Source organism: Pollicipes pollicipes, unplaced genomic scaffold, assembly GCF_011947565.3.
Source record: "Pollicipes pollicipes isolate AB1234 unplaced genomic scaffold, Ppol_2.1 Scaffold_7262;HRSCAF=8765_pilon_pilon_pilon, whole genome shotgun sequence".
Lineage (NCBI taxonomy): Eukaryota > Metazoa > Arthropoda > Thecostraca > Pollicipedomorpha > Pollicipedidae > Pollicipes > Pollicipes pollicipes.
In genome coordinates, this window is record NW_023597055.1 from 6,885,806 (window position 1) to 6,909,242 (window position 23,437).

A 23,437-nucleotide genomic window follows, 5' to 3' on the forward strand; every position below is an offset into this window, starting at 1 on the left:
TGAGAAGCTGACCCCGAATCGACACAGGGGCCTTCACTGACGCAAAGCGCTGATCACCTCATTTTCGCCACAGGATGTCCAATAATTAACAAAGAGGTTTCGGTTCGGCTAAACAGCCCCTGGCTGAAATGGGACGGAGGGCCCTATTTGGTATTGTGGCCCGTCATTACAGCAGGGCCTTCCGTTGTCTTACTGTGGACTTGCATTGTAAGTCCTCATATCTCCTCCCATTGTCAGTCATCCCATCATCCCTTGGTCGGGTCCCAGCCAGGACCCGACCAAGGCGGGAAGCCCTCTGACATTCGGGAATTCGTCCATACTTCTGTTCAGTAAAAGTTTCATTGCCAGACTCGGAGCTCCTTGCAGACACAGGAATGCTTGTCAGACGGCATTGCCCCCTGACTGACGCAGGCGCTTCTCACTATTTCAGGGGATCAGACCAATGCAAACGTTGGGCATCGGCTTTGTCCCTACTTGGGAAATGGACCCCAAGGGTCAGACCTACATAGAGCTGATTGTTCGGTACTAGTGGTGCCTGACCACCTTCATCGACTCAGGAGGCCCCGAGGGGGCAAACGGCGCTCTGACTAGCATTTGAGTTAGGCCCTGCGGTTGTCAAATCGGGCCCCTAGTCGTCGGTCCCGAGGAGCCCTTCGGACCACTCTTCGGGCCCCTCGAATACTGCCCGGGGCCGACTCGGGACCCCTTGGTAACAAAGGACCCCCTGGTAAGCACCCTGGCCCATGACCAATGCAGTAGCTCCTCATTGTTTCAGGAACACCGACCGGTGTTAATCTAGGGGCCCCGGTCTTGTCCCTGGTTGGGAAATGGGCCCTCAGGCCCAGACTATTCGATACTGGTGATGCCTGATCGACCTGGAGGCCCTCATCGACTCAGGAGGCCCATGATCGGCAAAACGGATCCTCTGACCGACATTTGAGGGTCAGGACTACGGACGGGAAATGGCCCAAATGCAACGTCTGGCCAGTTCTTCAGGCCCCCTCCAACGCTACACCTGGCCGACTCGGGTCCCTTGCCAACGCAGGGTTTTTGTTAGGTCCTCAGGCCCCCTGACCGACACAGGGACCCCTGATTGACTCGGGGCCTCCGACCAATGCAAATCTCAGGCACCGGTCTTGTCCCTGCTTGAGAAATGGGCCCGCAGGCCCAGGCTGACACGGAGGCGGCTGCTTCGTACTCGTGGTGTCTGATAGATACAGAGGCCCTCTTCAACTCAGGGGCTCCCGATCGGCACAAAAGGCTCTCCGACAGGCATCTGAGGGCTGGCCATGCGCACCGGGCCCCTTAATAAGAACTTCGACCAGCCCTTCGGGTCCTCTGGCCCAGCCGGTCGGGCGTTTGTCCTGAGAGGCCTTTCGAGCCCCTCGAGACCCAAAGGAGGAAGAGGGGGGTCACATGCCCTCTCTGCCCTCCGCCTATTCCATGGGATGTCACTGGCTGGTTGACGTGACCCTTGAGCGGCCGGAAGGTCCCCGGGTAGTCTCTGGCGCGAGCGTCCAATCAATGCCGCAGGGAGCCCAGTTCAATGCACTGTGGCCGAGGATGAAGCGGTCAGGGGGCTCCTGTTCGGTACTGGGGACGCTTAACTGGCACGTGTTCTTCCATTGCTCCCTGTGATCCCTTTCCTATCTCCTTTTGTTGTCAGAGAGCCCAGACCAATGTCAAATGCCCTCCGATATTCGGGACTCCGTCCCCGTCTCCGCTCAGCAAATTGCCCACTGGTCGACTCAAATACCCTTGCGGACATGCAATCCTCTGTTAGACAACGCGGCCCCTGGCCGATACAGGCCCCCCATTGTCTCAGGGATCCTGTCCAATGCTGGAGATCTTACGGCTGACATTCGTTGGCTCCGGCCTTCCCTGCTTGGAGAGTGGGCTCTCCAGTCGGCACGGGGCCGACTGTTTGGCTTTTGTGGACCCTGGCCAACACGGGACTCTCAAATTGTACCAGGGGAATCGGGGCGGGGTCGCCCTTAATGACATTCGAGGGTCCCTGCCCGGGGTTTGTCAACATGACCTCCGGCTAGCCTTTGGAACTCTTTAAGCATCCAATCAGGCCCATTATCTTAGGTTCCCAAAAGCCCTACACCCTCTTGATGTACTTGGAAGGCACATTCCGCTGTTTACTGTTCCTGTAGCACTTGGCCCACGAGCATCCAGGGCTCTTGATTGTAGGAGGGCCTTTGATGTGCCAAAAGACTCGATGCATCCAACACAAATTGGATTGTCCAGGTAGTCGTAGGAATACAGCTAAATAATTCTGGTGACCAGATGGGCCGCCAGTGGGCCCTCAATATGCAGACGAGCACTTAAGCGACCATAAAGAGCCCTTAACAATCAGGGGTTGCCATTGGGGATCGGAATGGTCATTAAGCACTTTTTTTCCTTCGAGCTGCGTGAGCCGAATATGGCTCACCCAAAGTCCCCTTAAGCCCTCTGGATCCCCAGATTTTTGGTTATCGGGGCCCGGGGGTCTGGAACACCAACCACCTGATTCCCACAGGATCTCCTGCCGTGCCGCTCAGCAATGCATCCGGCTTAAAGAGGCCAACCAAACAATAGAGTCTTGGCATCAGTGACGTCACGCCAGCGGTACTCGAAGACGAAACGAGAATCACCGGAAGGTTTTACTATCGGTTTTACCATACTTACACGGCCTTGGCGAGAGGTGTGCTCGTGCTGTGATTGGCTGCATGCTGTTGCAAGCAGATTTGCACCATCGCGGGGTTGTTTCGAGGTGGGGACGGGTGCAGATCGTTTCGTGTCGGACCGAGCGCGCGGTCTGCGGTAGACGGCTGGTGGGAAAAGGAGGGCAAGGCGCACGTGCATCGAGTTTCCACCGATTGTGGAAGTTCTGCTAAGTTGTAGTATTCGTGGTAGGTGCCTGCCGATTTTTTTGTTACGTTGTTGACCATGCTTGAAACAAAACAACCCTAATGGTAATGTGTAGATGACTGATTTTTATGTACATGTATCCATGTGTATGCACTCACCCATTAAAGATGATTTATGAGGTACAGCTATTTACACAATTTGTGTTGATGGGCAGATGTATTTAGATCAATTCCTGGTGTTGTTTTTGTGCCCATGGATATCTGAATTTGAGAATTCAGGGTCCCAAAATCCCAGAACTGTGATGTTATCATGTGGGTTCAGAAAAGGAATGAATTCAGAATGAATTCATGGTTTGTCTTCAGTTGCCCAGCATCTCTTGTTCCTAGACATGTTAAGAAGTCCTGTCAAACATGCCGTAGATATTGTTTGCCTTTTTAGGCCTAGAAGACAGTCATTTATTTGATTGTTTTAAGGCAATCCAAAATTGTGCTGTATTATGCCCTACAAGTGTTGGTGAAACTGCTTGTTTGTGTAAACACAAGGTATGAATAACCTACTCAAACTGCTGAGATAACTATCTGTCTCAGGACCTTATGGCATAACATTAGTTTTGTAAAGTTGTAGGTATTATTTGAATGACATTCTGCAGTTTATTCTAAAAGTTAAACAGTGAATGATATTAGGCATGCAGCAATCTTCCAGCTTCCATTTTCATGAATGACATTGAAGCTGTGATTTGGTAGCTGTGCTTATACCATGCACAATTTCTTTTTCACTTTTGTCCTGCTCTTTTCTCTTTTCTCTCTTTTATGCAGAACACACTTCTAGCACTTTGTTCTTATATTGCCAAGCACACAACTTGTTTAGATGCTGGCTACCAAATTTTTATGTATTTGTATTAAGTGCATGCACAACACATAATCTGGTATAAAAATACAGTTATGGTTGGGTTCGGTATCTCTGGCTGATGATAAAGAAAACCATCACCACTGCCACACTTGTCTACAGGTGGATCCGAGAGATGGAGGGTTAATAGAACCATTGTTCAAGGGTAATGAAGCAAATGCAGCTTGATGCCTTGAAGCCATGTTTGTGGTAATTGGAGCATTATCAGGGTTAAATCTTGGACCGTATTTGAAGGAAATAGGGCATCCTATGGCCATCCTTCCCATGGGTATAGCAGGTGCAATGTGAAATTTTTCAGAGTATTGAATAGGTGTCCCCCTGATAATCTGGTGCAAGGTGGGGCTGTGATAGGGTATTTAAATGCTCTACTGGCTATATTTCTAGCCATGGCTGTGGCACAAATGTATTCTGGAGTGAATGCAACCATGCAGGGTGTCATCATGTCTATCATCACCTAGCTACCTGCTGACTAGCAAACCTAATTCACAATCTGGCTATTGACATGGATTCACAAAAAAGATGCTGTAATGAGAAAGTTCCATGAATGCGATGCCATTGGGATAGTTGTTAGATATTACCTTTAACCCCATCCGCTCCCCTTGTCCCTGGATTTGGGGGGACGGGCTGGAACATCAGTGGCAGCTAAATGATATTCTTCTGAGGAACATGCTTCTATGAGATGATAATGTGAAATATGCCAGAGGCAGCACATTGCTGTTCTTGCTGTGACAAAATTGCAATGTACAATGTGGACCAAATCTCTTGACCTGCTGGATCACATAATCCTGTAAGTCATTGTGCAGTGCTAAGCTGCTCCATTGATGACATAATGTGACATAACATTTATGTGACATAAAATTCTGGTTTTATGATGTCAGGTATCAGTCATGTACCCATTCTGCTGCACACACCCCATGTCAGGTACTGGGACAGCCAGGGCTGCTCTGGTGCAGTCTGGGCAGACACACCGACCGACGGCGGTACTGGGGCGGCCAGGGCTGGTTTAGTACAGTCTGGGCAGACACGCCGACCGACTGCGGCACAGGGGCGGCCAGGGCTGGTTTAGTACAGTCTGGGCAGACACGCCGACCGACGGCGGTACTGGGACAGCCAGGGCTGGTTTAGTACAGTCTGGGCAGACACGCCGACCGACGGTGGTACTGGGGCGGCCAGGGCTGGTTTAGTACAGTCTGGGCAGACACGCCGACCGACGGTGGCACAGGGGCGGCGAGGGCTGGTTTAGTACAGTCTGGGCAGACACGCCGGCCGACGGCGGTACAGGGGCGGCCAGGGCTGGTTTAGTGCAGTCTGGGCAGACACGCCGACCGACGGTGGTACTGGGGCGGCCAGGGCTGGTTTAGTACAGTCTGGGCAGATACGCCGACCGACCGCGGTACTGGGGCAGCCAGGGCTGATCTGGTGCAGTTTGGGGAGCAACGTCAAACGGGGCAGTTGGCTTCGTATGGCCCCGTGTCATCGTCGCCGTTTTGACAAGGTCGGGACCTACATACGATCGTCCGATTTGTGAGAGGCGCGTGACGTCATCGCCTCGCTGATAGGTCACACCATATGGTGTCCTGGACTCATTCATCAGTCGTTTCTGGTCTGTTTAAACAAGTGTTTGCCACAGTCAAGCGGGCTCTGTCACAGATAGCAGGCCCCGCCTGTATTCCCCTCTCCTCCATCAACATCACCACCACAGACCGAATGCGAAGATTCGCCCAACGCGTTAAAGCGTGTGAAAAGCGCTGCAGGAATTGGCTTGGACACCTTTAGGGGCGTAGATGCTATTCACTTGCGTCGCGTTTTTGCGCCTCTGCGACCTTTTAAAGCTTTTCGTCGTGCCTTTTTGGAATACTCAATTACCATTGAATGCTGAGCCATCTTTTGCCAGCATTTCCGTACAGCAATACCTATTTTGTGATTTATATATCACTCACTGGATTGGTCAAGTTATCACGGACGAAAGCGCGGCGAAATGCCCGAGGATAGGTCCAATATCTCAGCCGTTGTGGGAACTCGGAGTCGACACACCGCGCCGGAAACAGCGCCGAATGCGGCCGTGCGTTGTGTTGCGCCCTTGTGCAGGGACAGGGTGGATAACAACCCATGGTGCCTTTCAGAATATCGCTTTTCGACAAAAAATCGAATGTTGCAAACGGCACGTTATCTGTATGATGCTACGATGCAGTACATTCCTCTTTGGCATCAAAGTAACACGACAGGCCCCAGTTCTCTACCAGCAACAGCGTTGTACTATGCCCGGACATACAAACTACTGCAGCGCAACCGGTCAGGCGTTAAGCAAGCTCGCGTTTTAGCCCGGTCCTCTCCGGCACCAAAGTTCACATTTGCCTCGGTGCTTGTACTTACCAGCCGTCTGAATGACGCCCCAGCCGGCAGCCCCGCCGGCCGCGGGCCCGTTTGGAGTGGCGTTCCTGGGGGGCAGTCCTGACCCAGGGAAGTTTCGGACCGGTGGAGAGCTCCCCGAGGCGGCCGCCGTCGGCGCGACGGTGTCGGCTGTTATCGTCCCGTGAACAGCAGATAGGGCCGCCGGACGGGCGTGGTACGCCGGGCAGAGTAGGCTGGCCGCCGAACCCCTTTATGTTGGCTGCCCCCGGCCGGCCAGTGAGAGGTGATGCTGCTGTGAAGGGCGTGCGACGCTCGGACATGGCTGGCAAAGTGCTGAAGTGGCTGCGACGCCATGTACCGAGGTCAGAGGTTTGGAGGTCTTCAAGGTTTTGAGGTCCAGGGAAACTTAACCTTAAAAGGTTAAGGCTGGATGGTATCGATTACCGTCTTGTCCTTGAACCACTCAAAAGAGTTTGTGACATGTGCAGCAAAGCCTAACGTCCACTCAGTTAGTCGTCAGTTATTGCTAAGTGAAAGTCATCACCAATGAGCAGTCAGCAACAGATTCTATTTGCTCCATTTTCTAGAGCATTACTGCGGTGCCCCTAAAACCACGTCTTAAAATCAAGGTGAATCCAGGTTGATGCGTGTTTCGATGTTTTTCATAAAGGATTGCGAATTGGCCTCCTAAGACAATTGTTTGTTGGTCTTCGTTATGCCCTTGGTTTTTTATATTTAGTTGATATATGTCAGAAACTTGCACGTGTTCGAACGCCAAGCACCGTTTTGTCGAAGAAGTTTCTGTCCTAGGGTGTGCCCTATGTACGCCCTATATGGGTGGTGCATTTGAAAATTTTCTCGCAAGTCATGTTCTGAACTTGATGCCCTCTTCCCATGAATCTTTGGGTCCTGAAACCAAAGTTCTGATCTTGATGCGTTTTGTGGAACATCTTCGAAAGACATGGCTCCTTTCCTTGTATCCCTTTTATTGTTTCTTCTCTTGTTTCCATTGTATTGAACTCGTTCCGTTGTTCGTCTCATGGATTTCCATACACATTTGTTTGATTTTTATGAGCCATTGTGAGTGCACATGCAATTATTTAGTCATTCTTATTGTATCCTTGATGTATCCTTATACCTTGCCCTATCTCAAGTAATCTCTCTGGACTTGCGGAGAGTGACCCAGTCACGCGAATGCCGTCCGTTTGTCCGCAGGGGTGCCGCTGGTGGCTGGCTCCCTCGCTGCTCCTGCCAAGATCAGTTTCAGTAACGTCGTCTGCGCCCCGGCAGAATCCCAGACCCGCAACCCTTCGACTTTGTGACAACGCGATATGTATCGCCATTCCCTGAACTGCCCCGGAGGCAGGTCATGTGCCACCGTCGTCTGCAGCATTGTCAAGAGTGGCTGGCCGCTGTATACCCCCCCCCCCCTTCCGTATCGCCGCAGGGGGCACGCCAACCCAATCCCTGTCACGTTGCCACGGCAGGGCCCGAGGTTACCACCTCCCCCGGTCTCACCTCCGAGCCGCCGGTCACCAAGCGGCGGCTGGGCGCTGCCGACAGGTTGCCGATGATCCCGAACCCGCTGCGGTCGTCACGGTCGTCCGGGCCGCGGCGGCTGGCGCAGGGCCAGGGCTACCCGGGCCGCGAGGTGGCCGCCGCCGGGCCCTACCTGCCCCAGTGGGAGGACGTGCGCTTCCTGCAGCCGTTCCGCCCCATCACGTGGATGGCCAACACGCTGCCGCGACGCGCCAGTCTCGACTCGACGCTCTGCTTGTCCGAGGGCTCGCTCGACGACCTCGAGCACGACCTGGCCGCGGCTGACGAGTACAAGTTCGACAACGTCGTCCACCCGAAAACGGTCAGCGCGCGTGCGCCGTCGGCGGTCACACCATAGCGGTCGGCATGTGGACGGCACCGTCGTCCACACCATAGCGGTTGGCGTGTGGACGCCGGCGTCGTCCACACCATAACGGTCGGCATGTGGACGGCGGCGTCGTCCACACCATAACGGTCGGCATGTGGACGGCACCGTCGTCCACACCATAGCGGTTGGCGTGTGGACGCCGGCGTCGTCCACACCATAACGGTCGGCATGTGGACGGCGGCGTCGTCCACACCGTAACTGTCGGCACGTGGACGGCGGTGGCGTTCACCCATGCGCGGGCGGGGTGTTTCCAGGAGGGCGTCCTCCGCGCGACGGCGGGCGGCACCGACACGGCAAGGCCGCCCTCTCAAGAGCACTCGGGTCGCGCACAGGGACGTTGGCCAATGAGAGCACGCTGCTCACCCGAACAACGATTCCTTTTGCGGAGACAATAACCGAAGGCGACGATAACTGGGACAAAAACGGGAGCGATATCCACCCGGAAACGGTCGTTTCCTTCGCGACAGCGTCGTCCGACCGAAAGCGCTGGGTGCGACGTCGACGTGGTCGGCCGGCCGGCGACGGTCAGTGGCGCGACCGGCGCCGCGGTGAGCGATTGGGTGGTATGACTCGTCCAGATGTCGAGGCTAATTAGTTTGTTGTATCCACTGTCGTGCCTTTTCGTTTCGGCACGAACTCGTTTGGTCTAGCTCCGTGTCTTGCGCTGTCTTAATGCCGTTCTCCGTCCTTCTCTTCGTGCGCGCGCGTTTGTATGTGTGATGGCCCTGCGTGATGACTGACTCAAAACTAGTTCATGCCAGCTGCTTGTGGTTTACTCATCTTTTCATGTCACTTAGTCTGCTTGCCACTCGTGGCGGCGCTGTGGTGCGTGTGCCCGTGCTTGTCCCTGACCCGCGCGTCTGTTCTATCTCCGCCGCCCCCCCCCCCCCTCCCCGCGATGTCCGGAGGCCGGCCGCCCTGCGTCACGGGCGTCCCCTGGCCCTGCTCAGGCCACGGCGCTGTCATTGCTGTCACGCGGTCGCCGGCGTGCGGTCCGCCCCCCCGAGCGGCCGCCGCGCCTCCGAGGGGTACTGCCCGAGTCCTGTCCCCTTCTGCCCGAGTCCCTCCCCGAGCGACAGCTGTGCCTTCGAGGAGTTCTGCCCGAGTCCCGCTCCCGAGCGGCCGCCGCGCCTCCGAGGAGTGCTGCCCGAGTCCTGTCCCCTGCTGCCCGAGTCCCTTCCCGAGCGACGGCTGTGCCTTCGAGAAGTGCTGCCCGAGTCCTGTCCCCGCTGCCCGAGTCCCGCCCCCAAGCGGCCACCAGCGCCGCTGAGCCGCGCCATGCTGCAGGTGCTGGACGGACTGAACGAGCTGCGTGGCGACACGGTCTTCTGCGACGTGGTGCTGCGGGTGGGCGAGCAGCGATTCCCGGCGCACAAGTGCGTGCTCGCCTCGGCCAGCCCCTACTTCAAGGTGAGTCCGGCTGTGAGCCGTCCGCTGCGAGCAGCGCGGAACGCTGGCTGTAGACGGCCGCTCGGACAGAGCGGCTGGAGTTGAGCTGCTGGGTGAAGCTAGAGGGTGGCGGTGAGGCGGCATGAATGGACTGTGGGGAGGACTGCCAGCATGTCAGTGATCGAGTCCCTGACCTGTTCCGGCTGCTCCGGGTTCGGCTCCCGCTCGGGGATCTGCCACTGGCCGTATTGTAGTCATGGCGTGACAGTGACACGCGCCGGTCAAGTGAGGAGCCTCTGTCGCTCCGTGCGCGCATGGAACGGGTGAGAACGAGCTCACAGTTTGCAGCTGGCGCTCACATCGCCAGCGGCGCTCGTCCGCACCGGGGCGGCCTGACCAGGAGCCGGCGTGCCAGCGGGTGTTCCCCGCCGCCACCGCCGTTACCGCCGCCGCCGCTGTGTTTGTTGCGCGGTGACGGGCGGGTGAGGCTCAGTTCTTGCGCATAACGCCCGACCACCCCAGCTGGAGGCTTCGATTTTTGCGCGTGTTCGTTCTCATTGATCGCGGACCGTGCGCAGTCAACTGCGTCGCGGTGCGACTGGGACAGCGCGTGGCAGGTTAGGTGGAGCTTTCATCAGCGAATGTTGACCTGATGGAAGCCCCGAGCTCAGTTTTGGGCCGCGGCGTATTTCGGAGGTAACGTGACGGAGTTCGTGATGCGCTGGGCCGCAAATGGCCTGAGACTTCGTCGATAGTGCGGTGGGACGTAAGAGTGTGTTTGTCACATCTGCATTCGTAAACATTTTTGTGTATATTGCAGGAGGGTTTTTGGCATTTTCGTCTCTGTGTCGACAGGCATTGCTTTGATGTGGTGCAAGTGATCAAACGTATTTTTGTCTTATTAGTATTGTGGTAGAACACAATGATGAGACACAAGACTGACCTTGCGGTCTGTCGAGCCATACATCCTCTGATCCGCAGTGTCGCGTATGTGCAGCCTGTGCGTAAAGATAGGCTGGTTCACACCTCAGAATAAATGCTATTCGTTTTGTGTCTGACAGGCAAAATGTCCGCTAGATTGTGAGCCGTAGACGTTACTTTATTACAGTGGAAATATAAAGTGGCCCGTAGTCGGGCCACTTTACTTTACTTTACCTGCAATCCGTCCGTTGCTTGACGTTTAGACATTTTTTTTTCTGGATGGGAGACATCTTCCTCAGTCGTATTCCCCCCGTCCGATGTCCCCCCCCCCCTCCCTTCCGGCCGGGGTGCTGACACGTCTCGCCGGCACCCCCCTCCTCTCCGACACGTCTGTGGCGCTGGTGGTGTCACAACAGTTCGCGGTGCGGACCTCGCGCGTCACGTGCCGCGGTCTTCACGAAAATCACGCCAGCGGCACGTTCGGACGTTTCCCAGTGTGCGAATCTGGTGATGGTTAGAGGTGGGATCGCGTAAGGCAGAGTGATAGGTGCGGGTATACTGGCAAATCTGCTGTAGCGTTTTACATGACATAATCACAGCTGCACAGCTGCAGCTGCTGCATGATCACAGCTGCAACCCCATTTCAAGATCATTTTGCAATGTAGTCTTAGAATATTGCCAACCGTGCATATATATGTCGTTTTTTTTCTTGTCGTGCTGCTTGCGACGCGCTATTTTCACGCCTTTTATCTAGTTCTCTTGCTCTCTTTAGGTATCTGCAGGCATCCTGTTCACTTCAAGTCTCAAGTATCCTGAAGTGTCCGTAGTCGTAGTTCATATTTCGCGTGCGTGGCATATCTGTCATTCCGCCGCCGCCCCGCCCCCGCCCCCTCCGCTCTGTCCACTCCATACGCCCTCTGACACAAATACTGGTGTGAACTTTAGATCCGTGTCACTAGAGCGAGGCGAGGCGATATGGCGAGGGAGTCAAGAGCCAAGATTCTGCGTCGAGAGGCTAATCAATGCTCAACTCTCACGTTTATGTGCATGTGCACGAGTGTCACCAGGCACAAACCGTCTAGGGAAGAAGGGGCGAGGGGGTCAACAGCCAAGATTCTGCGCCAAGAGGCTGATCAATACTCAACTCTCACGTTTATGTGCATGTGCACAAGCATCCCAGACACAAACTGTCTGTTTGATCCACTCAACGCTCGGACCTTGTTCCAGCTGCGCGTGTGCGTGCGGCGTAAGATGTTAAGGTAATCTTCCTGTCCGGTGGTTTCGTTCGCTGTCGGTGAGCGGTGCTGACCAGGACGCCGTGCTGCGGCAGGCCATGTTCACCAGCCAGCTGAAGGAGTCGCAGGACGAGGAGGTGACCCTGAACGGCCTGGAGCCGGCGATGCTGGAGGTGCTGCTGCAGTACGCCTACACCGGCGCCGTCGTCATCAACCAGAGCAACGTGCAGAGCCTGATGGCCGCGTCCAACCTCGTCCAGGTCGGGCAGCTGCTGGCGCGTGGGCTGCTCCAGCTCGGCTGTGGCGCCGCTCCGCGCTGTCGTAGTCCTAACTTGTAGTATTCCGTGTTTGTCTGTGTTTTGCCTGCATTGTGGGCGGGAATGGTGATGTGGCTCGCCGTAGCTCTAGCTCGTAGCTCGTAGCTAGTAGCTCGTAGCTCGTGGGCTCTGAGGGCCTGCTTATGTCAGGGCTTGATGTCGCGTATCCTCTTTCTTGTTAGTAACACCCCTCCACCCTACCCCCAACCCCGGTACCTCTTCCAAGGTATCAATTTGTACATCGTGTTTGCTTCAGTAATCTCCCCGTCTTGTGCCTCATTGCGTCAAATGTTCCTCAGGTTATTCGTTTTATCTGCATTCTCGTTCCTTTTGGACACTGACAACAGCTGTAGCATGCCCTGTGGTAGCGCGTACTTCGAGCGCCAATGTCGCGAGAGATCCGCAGTTTGCGCGTAGCGTTAGTGCTGTGAGATGGTCTTAATGGCGGCTTTTGACATTCAGTTTACATTCCCCAGCTGACCTTTGCGATGTGTTGTACAGCCCGGTAATAAATGATGTGCGATTCGGGTGACGCTGTCAGCACGCAGCATACGCGCTGCGAAATTCGTCATTGCGTACATTGTGCCAAAGGTTCTGTCAACCATGTCTGTGTGGCTGTCCATTAGCGCCTCTCCCCACGCAACAGCCACATCGCATCGATCCATCTAGTGGCGGAGCGGCTCGACTGAACTTTGTCGTCCGCTCGCCAGGTGCTGGCTGTGCGTGACGCCTGCTCGCTGTTCATGGAGAAGCACATGGACGCATCCAACTGTCTGGGCATCCACTGCTTCGCCGAGACGATGAACTGCGAGCGGCTGCAGGAGGTGGCCAAGTCGTACGCCCTCACGTACGTGGCAGCGACAGGCGGTGGCGAAAGGCTCGCTGCAGCAGTCGTTGACTGCCTGCCTCATCTAACGTTGGTTTGCACCGTGTTCTGAAGCTCACTGTGGTGTTAGCGTGTCTCCTTGGTTTGAGCGTGTTCTGTTTTATTCGCTCATACATGACGTGCTGTTGGTCAAACGTGCATGAGCGAATTGTTGCTGTGGGTTGAAGCAGGGATTATCACGGCGATCCTCTTCATGCTTGATGACATTTATTTTATCAGTGTTTCGGCGTTTTCGTAGCGAACCATTATCCTTGAACCCATCCTGCACAATACAAACCTTTATTGTGGAGGCCACGCGGCATGGACATCGTATCCCAATTCTGTGTGGTGAAATAGACGTCACTCCGGCTCCGGCTGGGGGGCGTGGCGTGACCCGAGCCGACGCCCGCAGCTACTTCAGCGACGTAGCCGCGCAGGAGGAGTTCCTGAACCTGTCGCGGGCCAAGCTGGTAGAGCTGATCTCCTCCGACGCGGTAAATGTGTGCCGCGAGGAGGACGTCTTCACGGCCGTGCTCAACTGGTTCAGCCATCAGCCGGACGCGCGCAAGGAGGGCTTCGACAAGGTGCGTCGCCGGCGACACCGACGGGGTCGAGGAGGGGGAGGGGAGGGGGGAAGAGGGCAGGGGTGGCGCGGGACGTCAGCCGGTGCTGTGATGGTGATGGCCGTGTCACGAAGGGAGGGCAGGGATGGCCCGGGATGTCGGCTGGTGGTGTGATGGCGATGGCCGTGTCACGAAGGGAGGGCAGGGATGGCCCGGGATGTCGGCTGGTGGTGTGATGGCGATGGCCGCCTCACCGAGGGGAGGGCAGGGGGGCGCGGGGCGTCGGTGGGTGCTGTGATGGCAATGGCTCTCCCCGGCGGATCCGGGGGGCTGTGGGTGAGTCTCCGCGGCACGCGGCTCAGGTTGTGGTTTTTGCAAATATGGTTGTGGTGTGGTGGCACTGAAACGGAAAAGTGAACAAATATAACCGAAATATTAGAAAGGAGACGCGAAGGAGACAAACGCAACAGGACGAAAAGAAACGGATCGCGGTGTCGTGCCCGAAAACTGGCGCGACACCGATCCTTTGATCCAGCGACATTTTAAGTCATGGATCGAGTTAGAATATTCCCATAACTGAAGCCGCTTCGGTGACTAGGCCGAGTTCACCGCATGCAGGCATTTTGCGGGCGGCTTGGATCGCACAGGAGACCACACAGGCCACAGCTCTTTTTCAAAACACAGGCTCGTTTTTATGGAGAAGGTGATGAGTTTTGTGACTGAATTATATTATTTAATTATATAATTATTTCGTTGTATAGCTCATCGTATTGTGTTTGTCATGAATTTAATGGACGTCGTCGTGTGCCGGCCAGAAGTGCGACCGCCTCAGATGAGAGCGCGCACCCGCCCGCCTGTCGCCAGGTGCTGGAGAGCGTCCGCCTGCCCCTGCTGTCGCCCTACTTCCTGCACGACTGCGTGTCCAAGCAGAAGATCGTGCGGACCTCGCCCGAGTGTCAGGCGCTGCTGGAGGAGGCCAGGTACGTACGGTGATATTTGCTAGAGGCCAGGTACGTACGCCTCGGACAGCAGGACAGACGAGCGGAAGCTACCGCTCCGTGACGTAGCCCATTGGGGGTGCACTCTCCTCCCATCCCTCTGGAAGTGGTGGGGTTCTCCAAGAGCCCAAGAATCAAGTGCTTTTTGACAGTTTAAATTTTCGAGGAGCTGGTGAAATATCAAAAACGGATTTCAAAGCACCATAACACATACTGATCTTAGGTAGGCCAGTCGAGATTACGTAGTGGTTTTTGGTTAGTTGATCGCTTTTGCACGTGTTATGTCTCAAAAGGAACATTTGTTTCGGCGTGAAAACATAAACATTTCTTCAAGAACGTCAGCCTTGGTCCGAATTGCCGCCAGCCGAGCCGGCTCTCCTTGCAGTCATCGGACGCTGTAAGGTGCAGCTTCCGCCCGCTTGTGTACCGCTGGGCACGTGCACGCTGACCCCGCCCCCAACACCGTCGACAGGCTGTACCACCTGCTGCCGGACCGGCGTGGCGACATGCAGAGCGCGCGCACCCGGCCGCGCAAGAACGCCGACCTCATCGACGTGAGTGGCGGCGGTGGTGGCCGTGCCGTTCGACGCGGGCCGGCTGACAGCGCGAGCTCGTGTCGGCGTGACTGAGGCCTCACAGGCCACACCGACGCTGATGGGGATCTCGTCCACGCCGAGATGGGGCTCAGCCGCTCCGGCACGGGCTGTGTCGATGCTGACGCCGGCGGCAGCGGCTCTGGTAGTGACGCTGGCCGTTGAGGCTTTAGGACGACGCGAGCTGAGAGTGGAGATGGCCCGGTTTTGACACGTGTTGGCTGTCTCGCGTTCACCGTGCAAAGGCAGGCACGCTGAATACAAAACAGCCGGGATGTGTTCCTCGCCCGTACGGCCAGGCACGGGCGTCCCCTCTGTGAGCGGTCGCGTGTCCAGTCTGCGTGTTGTCGGCGCGGGTGGCGTGGCCGTGCCGGTCAGGGCGCTTGACGTCGCCGCGCCAGCTGGCGCCGCTGCCGCGCTGCGGCGGCCAAGCAGCAGCTCATCGCATCACCAAAGCCAGACTATGCCACCGGCGGGCCGTGCCGCCAAGCCTCCATCACGGTAGCCGATTACTTGCCGATGCATGCAGCTGGCCGTATGGTAAAGGTCGCCACGTGTCAATGGAATTAAGACGGTAAAAAGCTTCGTGCGGCGAGGATCGAACCTGAGTTCTCGAGCTACAGGCAGACTCGCTGACCACCCGGCCATCGGCGGCAGGTGATCGTGTGTGCCGGAGGCGAGGACGACCGGGTGGTGCTGCGCTCGGTGGAGGGGTTCGACCCCGTCTGCAAGCAGTGGGCCTCGCTGGAGAACCTGCCGTTCGCCGTCAGGTGAGGCCTGCCGCCGGCGCCGCGGCCAGGGAGCCCACAGAACAGTGAGCTTCTACCCCGAAAACCTGGGTTCGAATCCCGGTCGCGGCTGGAGCTCGCTGGGCGCTGATTTGGTCGGTTGGTCGCCGCGCACCGTTACAGAACGTGAGCTGGGGCGGGTGGCGGGTCGGGTCTGTCTGGGTGGAGGTGGTGGAGGGTTCTCGAGCGCCGAGATCGCTGCGTCAGAGGGCTTCCTCCCGTCGCGCGGCGGCGACGATGGGGGTGGGGGCGGGGGTGGGGTGGGGCTGTGGCGAGCTCGAGGGCTGATGTGCGGACGGCTGGAAACGGGTGCTGGGAATCGCCCCGAGCAGCGCTGAAGGACGGCGACTGGGGCAGCCCGGCCCCCTCACCATGGGACTGGAGGCGGTGCAGGGGGCTGTAACGGGCAGGCGGGTGGGCGCGCGCGGGGGGGGGGGGGGGGGTAGTGTTGTCCGTACGAGCCACTGTAGCCCTGCAGCACCGGGCTTCATCGAGCTTGTTATGACTTATGAGTTAAGAGTCATGTTTTTTTGTTGTGTGTTACGGGCTTGTTATCGAGCTTCACGCCCTTGTTTTTCGTGGTGTGTGCCCGGTGGCTCCCCGTTAACACCGAACACCGACACTGACGAAGTGCCTGGAACACGGCTGTCCCCACCCCGCCACCTCTGGATCGTGACCTGCGCCCCGTGACCTCGGCAGCAAGCACGGCGCGGTGGTGACGGGGAAGAACGTGATGTACGTGGCCGGTGGCGAGTTCCCCGACGGCATCGCCAGCAAGCAGCTGCTGCGCTTCGACCCGCAGATCAACAAGTGGGAGGAGATGGCCAGCATGGCGTACGCGCGCTCGGAGCTGGGTCAGTGGGCGCCGGCGCCGGCGCGAGCGCGTCCGGGTCAGGGCGGGGCCGGCCGGGTGCTGGTCCACGGGCGTGTGGATGTGGATGTGTGGAGGCGGAGCGGGCTGTGTTGGGGTTTGGTGACGCACTGGCTGGCTTGGATTACGGGAATGGGGGTGAGGGTTTTGATGGAGGGATTCCCATTAACTTATGATGCATTTGGGATGCGTAGTTTGCTATGTGGAGGTGTGTGGCTACCTTTGCGCTAGATCGATACCGTTTGATTTGGACGCCGTGGGTGCGTTTTCCGCTAACCGTATCACAATCAGGGCACTGCATCAGCCACGTGGGATTACTCGTTACTACCACGCCTAATTGCTCCACAGAGATCGATTCGAAATCCCAAACGGTAACCCCGCCGCGCAGCCGGAGCGGTCGGTGCGCGACCATTAGTGGTGCTGACGCTGACGGTGGTGCTAAATGGCAGCCCCACTGCTGGGTTGTAGCAGTGCGTGTAGTGATGAGCCTTGGCTGTGCTGTGTGCGCCGCATCCCTACCTAGCGGTGTGCTCCCGTCTGCCACGCCGCGAACCGCCGATCCCGCTGCCTCCCACGTGCCCTGCGGGCGGGCTGTCGCGCGGCGGCGGCGTGGCGGCTGTTGAGCTCGCGCTCCGTGGCGGCTGGTGAGCTCGCGCTCCGTGGCGGCTGGTGAGCTCGCGCTCCGTGGCGGCAGGGCTGGCGGTGCTGGACGGGTTCCTGTACGCGGCCGGCGGCTGGGACGGCACGTCTCGACTCGACTCGGTGGAGAGGTGCGGACTGGCGCCGGCGGCGCTCGGCCGGCCGGCGGCGTCTGCGGCCGCGGCCGCCGTCCTCGGATAGGGCGGACGCCCCGATAGCTCACACTTGAACTTGACACGCTGGGTTTGACTCCCGCACGCAGCGCGTACCTCGAGCCCGAGTAAACCCAGTCTGCCAGTTCGCGCTCAGGGACCTGACCCGTATAGCCCCTGGGACCACCGCCCCAGTTAAAAACACGCAACCGAGCTGTCGCGGGCTTCTCCGCCGGGGAGCAACGCACCCGAACAAGGCCCTCCTGGCTGTCGGGGTCATCCGAGCAAGGCACTCGTGGGAGTCACACTTTCTACATCCTCTGTGCAGAGCACACAGCAGCTGCTTTGAACGTCGGACGAACCTGATGTTGTGAACCGCCGCCCCTCCGCGGGTGCCCCTGGCGTTGGGCCGAGTCTTGGCCGGGACGGCGGCTTCACACCCGCTTGACCTCACCTTTCGACCGCTGACCTCGCCTCCGTCGGCCGCAGGTACAACACGGACACCAACTCGTGGGAGGAGCTGCCCGGCCTGAAGGCGGGCATCACCTCCGCCACCGTCGTCGCCTACGAGGGCTACCTCTACGTGGCCGGTGGGTGGGGTGGCTCTGGCGGGAGGTCTGCTCGTGCTGGTCTCGCGAGCGTCATTAGTGACTTCTGAAGCCGTTTCGCCGTTTTTTTCATTTTATTTTAAACAATATAAAACCAAAGGTTCTGACAGCTTTCCGCCTGATGGTATCACTTGCTGTTGATCGCCTGAGGCCGGACGGGTGCCCGTTTCAACCATGGAATCCTCTGAAATATGACATTTGGCAAGCTGTTGATCATCATCTGTATGCTGACCACACCGATCGCGCAGGGGCCGACCGAGCGCGGCCTGCCTGACCTGACCCGACCTGACCTGACCTGACCTGACCTGACATGACCCGCTGTGTTGGCAGGCGGCGCCGTCGGAGAGGACGGCGACGGCATCACCAGCGTGCAGCGGTTTGACCCGCGCACGCGCACCTGGTCGGAGCTGGCGCCCATGCTGATCCCTCGCAGCGGCTCGGCCGCCTGCGTGCTCGACGGCAAACTCTACGTCATAGGTGAGGACGGGCGGGACGCCGCGGTAAGCGTGGCCTGGTGATGGGCATGAGGCAGCTGTGATGGTGCGTATGAGGCAGCTGTGATGGTGCGTATGAGGCAGCTGTGATGGTGCGCATGAGGCAGCTGTGATAGTGCGTATGAGGCAGCCGTGATGATTCGTATGGGGCAGCCGTGGTGGTGCATATGGGACAGCTCCAGTGGTTCGTAGGGGGAACTGCCGTCGTGAATATGGGACAGATGTGGTGATCCGTATAGGGTGGCTGTGATGAACGGTGGTGCATATGGGGCAGCCGCGGTGGTGCGTATGGTGCGACTTTGGTGATGGCTAGGGGCAGCCGCGGCAGGCCGCCCAGAGTGGTTGTGGTAGCGGGCACCGAACGGCCAGACCTCAGAGACGATAAACCTCGTCGTCTCCGCCGGGGTTGATACACTAGACCTTGGTTTCATTCGAAACAACTACATCCCATTGTGCGTCATGGAATACAGTTGTTGTGTCGTTGTTTGCGTCGGCAAAAGTCGGCGTGACGTCACTGGTTTGGACGGGCGTTGTGTTTGAAAGCTTGATGAAGGTGTGGTCCGTCTTGTCCCGAAGTGGCGTGGCCAGCTGCGTCCGTGGTGACTCCGTGACCCGGTCAGCCGCTCTGCTGATGACCCCGTGACCCTTGCCCGTGCAGGCGGCTGGCACGGCGCCACCGAGAACACCAACAAGGTGGAGTGCTACGACATCCACAAGAACCAGTGGAACCCCTGCTCGCCCATGCGGGCGCGTCGCTACCGGCCAGGTCGGTGGCGCGGGGCACGGCGCGCGGTATCGGGTCAGCTGCCCGGAAGTTGCCCGGCTCAGCTCGCAGGAGTTGTCGCCAGGTGGACGTGTGACCGCTGTCGCCCAGCTGCGCTCGAGCTCCTCTCTGTGAGCAGCCATGCTGCGGGCTGCGGCGTTTGAGGAGAATACTCCGTCAGCGGTTGAAGCGCTCGGTTCAGTGTCACCGTAGTGACGTGCGCGCGCATGCGTACGTGCGTTCATGCGTGTTTAAAGGATGACCTCACGCAGTAGGAGTAGTGTGTCTCTACAAGTTTTTTGTTGAGTGAGTACAGTCGATGTTCAGTGTCTTGTGTTGTTCGCTGCATCCTTCACCAGACCCGTACCAAGTGTCGGTCATATCCAAGACACGGTTGCCAGCCTCCTCCCTTCCTTGCAGGCATCCACTGACCCTTCACCCGTACTCTCACTCATACGCACCTACGCTCACACTCTCAAACTGCGCTTAAATCAAGCTCAGATTTCCCTTCCGCCGTCTCCCTACCCAGCCGAGCAGCCGGTAACGGGCCTGGCCACGTTAAAGCAGAGGCCAGTCTGCGTCATGTTTTCCCAGCACCAGTCGCGCCTCACATATGTTGCTGTGCGTGTGTGCATGTGTGCGTGTGTGCGTGCGTGTGTGTGCGTGCGTGTGTGTGTTTGCTTGCGTGCGTGCGTGCGTGCGTGCATGCGTGCGTGTGTGTGTGCGCGCGCGCGCGTGTTATGAGTGCAGTGCAGTCGGTTACTGTCCCGTACGTGTCCCGTGTGCGGGCCCAGCGCGGTCGCCGACTGCCCCCGCCCGCCGGCGGCACGGCACGGTCGGTGACGAGCCCGCGCGGCCACCGTCGCCAGGCGCGGCCGTGATGGGCGGCCACATCTACGTGCTGGGCGGCGAGGAGGGCTGGGACATGTACCACAAGAGCGTGGAGCGCTACACGCCGGCGGCGGACCGCTGGGACGACTCGGCCGACATGGCCACGCCGCGCTCCTGGCTCAGCTGCACCACTCTGCGGGTCAGCAGGCGGCCGGCGCACGCCGCGCTGGCCGGCGCTCGGGCGTCTCCTGCGTGACCCAGAGGTCCCCGGTTCGAAGCTCGCTAATGGATGTTTTTTGTCCGCTGTTTTGTCATGGTGTATGTCAGTTTTGTAAATCTGGTCAGCCAAGCAGCTTCATGTTTGCTGGAATGACAAGGAGTTTTGGTTGCCTGCCAGCGGCCGGTATGAAACCTTGTTGTGACAAAGCTGATGATTCGTTGTGGCTGTTTCTGCTCATTGGGCTTAGTTTCGGTTACCATTGGTTTCAGTGTGTGCTAAGCATCTTTCACAATCAAGGGTTCTGCGGTTGGCCACGTGCGAGCTGTAAAAACATTCCCTATCATTCCCCGCACGGTAGACTGCGAATCAATGCTATAGACACAATGCGTTGGCGCGGAGGCCAGCTACCAGTGCTGCTCCCCACTTGCAAACTCTGCATGTAACACTCTGCCATGCAGATATCTGGTACGTGAGAGGAGAGGTACTGAGGTGTTTGACTATTAACTTTGATTGATGTTTCAGGTGAGGCAGCCTCTGATGTCGCGAGACCGGCGATGATTGGTCGAGCGGCCCGTGACGTGGCGCTCATGTGACAGCGGGGCGCCCGCTCATTGGCCGAGTGGACAGCGCCGGGACGCCGGCCGTTCCGAGATGACGCAGCCGGTCACGTGACATGCCGCCCCCCCCCCCCCCCCGGGTGCGGTCACGTGACGTCCAGGCATCAGATGAATCTGGGTCGCGCCACGGCCAGGGTCGGCAGAGTGGGGTGACGATGGGCCGCACCAGTACCGCCAGTTCTTGTTCACGGGAGGCACCGCTGCCCATCTCGGGGATCTCTGTTCAGTCGGCTCGCGCTGCGCCACAACCGCCGCCTCGCACGCGCTGGCGCTGTTCTCACGAGACGCCCGGCTGGCGGCGACAGCCTGCATTCCGCATGGGGTGGGTGCCGCTGGCCGCTGCCGCTGTCGCGCTTGCACCGGCCCGGACGGCCTGCGCCGCCGCTGGTAACCCGCCGACGCGGACGTGGTGCTGCTGATAGCTCGCCGCAGGCCAGAGCGTGGACAGCAGGGTCGTGGCAGTGGCCTGGGAAACACTGGCCAGTGATGAGGCTCGCGCGAATTAGACACGCAAATCTGCGAGTGAAATGGTATTTATCGGCATGCTGGCTGTTGAGTTTCTGTAGAATGTTGCCTTCGAGGTCTTGGTGTACGGGTGTCTTTGTTTAGACTGCCATCGAATATGTCAGCTGCACAGTGTGCGTCTCAGACCATTCCAGATTTCGTTCCGCAATGCTCGGTGTTCACCTCAGACTATATCAGCTTTATTGTTGTGATCTAAATGTTGCGTTTGCGCTGTGACGGTTGCTGAGGTTTTGCGTGTTCTGTATTATGCAATAAAGAAAATCCAATTGTAATAGAAATGTAATCGTGCCGGTGTTTCGTGGGCGGCGTCATGCAAGTGCGCAAGGGAAAAAACACGCAGCATGTCACACACAGTCGTTCGACAAAACAATCATCAAATTCGATCAAATCAATCAATCAAATCAACCAATCAAATCAACCAATCAAATCAATCAATCAAATCAATCAATCAAATCGAAACAAAACAACATCGATGACTGGTGGCGCGTGTTCCTGAACATTGACATTGAGAACTACTAGCGGCTCTCTTGCCAGAGGGCAAACGTACGCGAAACTGACGCAAGGCCTGCAGAGAGGATGATGCTCTACGTGTGCTCGTAAAACCAGACCGCCCGTCTCGGAGCAAAACGACCGTATCGCTAGCTCTGAAACGGCACCGCTCGACCCTGCTTCAGAGGTTAATTGCCGCTGTAAGCTTCTCTGCTCGTCTGAACGCCTGCTCCCGAGCCCAGCTGCCCGCAGATCCGTCTCGTCCCACCGAAGTGTGCGGAGCCCCGGCACGCGGCCGGCGCTGCTGCTGAAAACGGAGCGAGGCCGGACGGTGTGGCGGCCCGGCGGCGTACGGTGATAAGGGTCGCAGCCTCCGCTCTTCCCCGCCCGCACTCTCGGCGGCGAGCGCAGGCGGGGAAGAGTGGACGTGCCATCGCTCACCTGGCTCGCAGCTTCTCAGCCGCGCGCGGCGGCGCGCACGACGTCACGGCGGGCTCTCGGTGACGTTCGTCCCGGGACGACCGTGTCCACCGTCGACGGTGGCGCTCGTTCCGGGACGACCGTGTCCACCGTCGTCGGTGGCGCTCATCCCGGGACGACCGTGTCCACCGTCGTCGGTGGCGCTCATCCCGGGACGACCGTGTCCGCTGTCGTCGGTGGCGCTCATCCCGGGACGACCGTGTCCACTGTCGTCGGTGGCGTTCGTCCCGGGACGACCGTGTCCGCTGTCGTCGGTGGCGTTCGTCCCGGGACGACCGTGTCCACTGTCGTCGGTGGCGTTCGCCTCGCCGGTCGCCGGCAAGCGCGCCGACCGTGTCGCGCCGACCGTGTCCCACTGGACAAAAGCGACCTCAACCGCACATAAATACAATCTTTTTATGCAAGCATAATGCAAAAACATTACGCTTTTGCAAAAACGATATACCCAACTAGAAAGCACCTCATATGCAATATCGGTCATATGCGTCTCAGCATAATCCGTTGATAACTGTAGCAGTCACGGTAGTCATAAAGAAGCCGTATCACTTTTGAAACGTTAGACTAACAAAGATCGGATGTCGCGGCCCACGCGTTTTCCTTTGCCATCAGTGAACCGTGCCACGGTTCACCGCCGTGCCTGTGTAGTGTTTGGGCTCCGCAACACCCACTGGGTTACACCGTGAGCGCTTGGTCGGTGGGCAACCTTATGCTACAGATGCACAATACTCCCACCAAACCAGGGACCTGAGCCTCCCCAAAGGCTTCAGTTAAAGACATACGCAGGAGCTTGGTGCAATGAGTGCATTGTAATCTCCCCGAGATTGAGGGAAGAAAAAAACAGGCTCGTTCCTATGCATCTTTACGTGAAATGCCAGAATGCCGAGCCAACTGAGCGCAAATGCACGCTGTTTTCTTAAAGTTTTAGTCATATTTTCATGCTTTTTGTCTCGGCGGACAATATTTTATTACGATTGTGCTTTTTCCGGCCAGTCTTGTCGAGCCAGTTAGCCTCTAGCGCTATAAGCGCTCTAGAAGGAT

At 57.8% G+C, this 23,437-nt stretch overlaps 1 protein-coding gene across 1 annotated transcript; it reads left to right on the forward strand.

The window, feature by feature from the left end:
- The first annotated feature begins 2,722 nt into the window (after positions 1-2,722).
- On the forward strand, positions 2,723-21,689 carry LOC119114305 (kelch-like protein diablo). Its single transcript, XM_037238502.1, has 16 exons — positions 2,723-2,897; positions 7,678-7,975; positions 9,329-9,451; positions 11,682-11,846; positions 12,614-12,750; positions 13,181-13,352; positions 14,196-14,311; positions 14,802-14,883; positions 15,580-15,692; positions 16,410-16,564; positions 17,276-17,351; positions 17,862-17,962; positions 18,311-18,457; positions 19,133-19,240; positions 20,107-20,267; positions 20,811-21,689. Exons 2-16 carry the CDS (start codon positions 7,685-7,687, stop codon positions 20,844-20,846), a joined length of 1,983 nt encoding a protein of 660 aa, XP_037094397.1. The 5' UTR covers positions 2,723-2,897; positions 7,678-7,684; the 3' UTR covers positions 20,847-21,689.
- The last annotated feature ends 1,748 nt before the right edge of the window (positions 21,690-23,437 follow it).

Coding starts and splice junctions, on each gene's coding strand:
- LOC119114305 (XM_037238502.1), top strand. CDS start 7,685: ATGATCCCGAACCCGCTGCGGTCGTCACGGTCGTCCGGGCCGCGGCGG. Junction 14,312..14,801: donor GCGCTGCTGGAGGAGGCCAG/GTACGTACGGTG, acceptor CACCGTCGACAG/GCTGTACCACCTGCTGCCGG. Junction 17,963..18,310: donor GGGCTACCTCTACGTGGCCG/GTGGGTGGGGTG, acceptor CTGTGTTGGCAG/GCGGCGCCGTCGGAGAGGAC.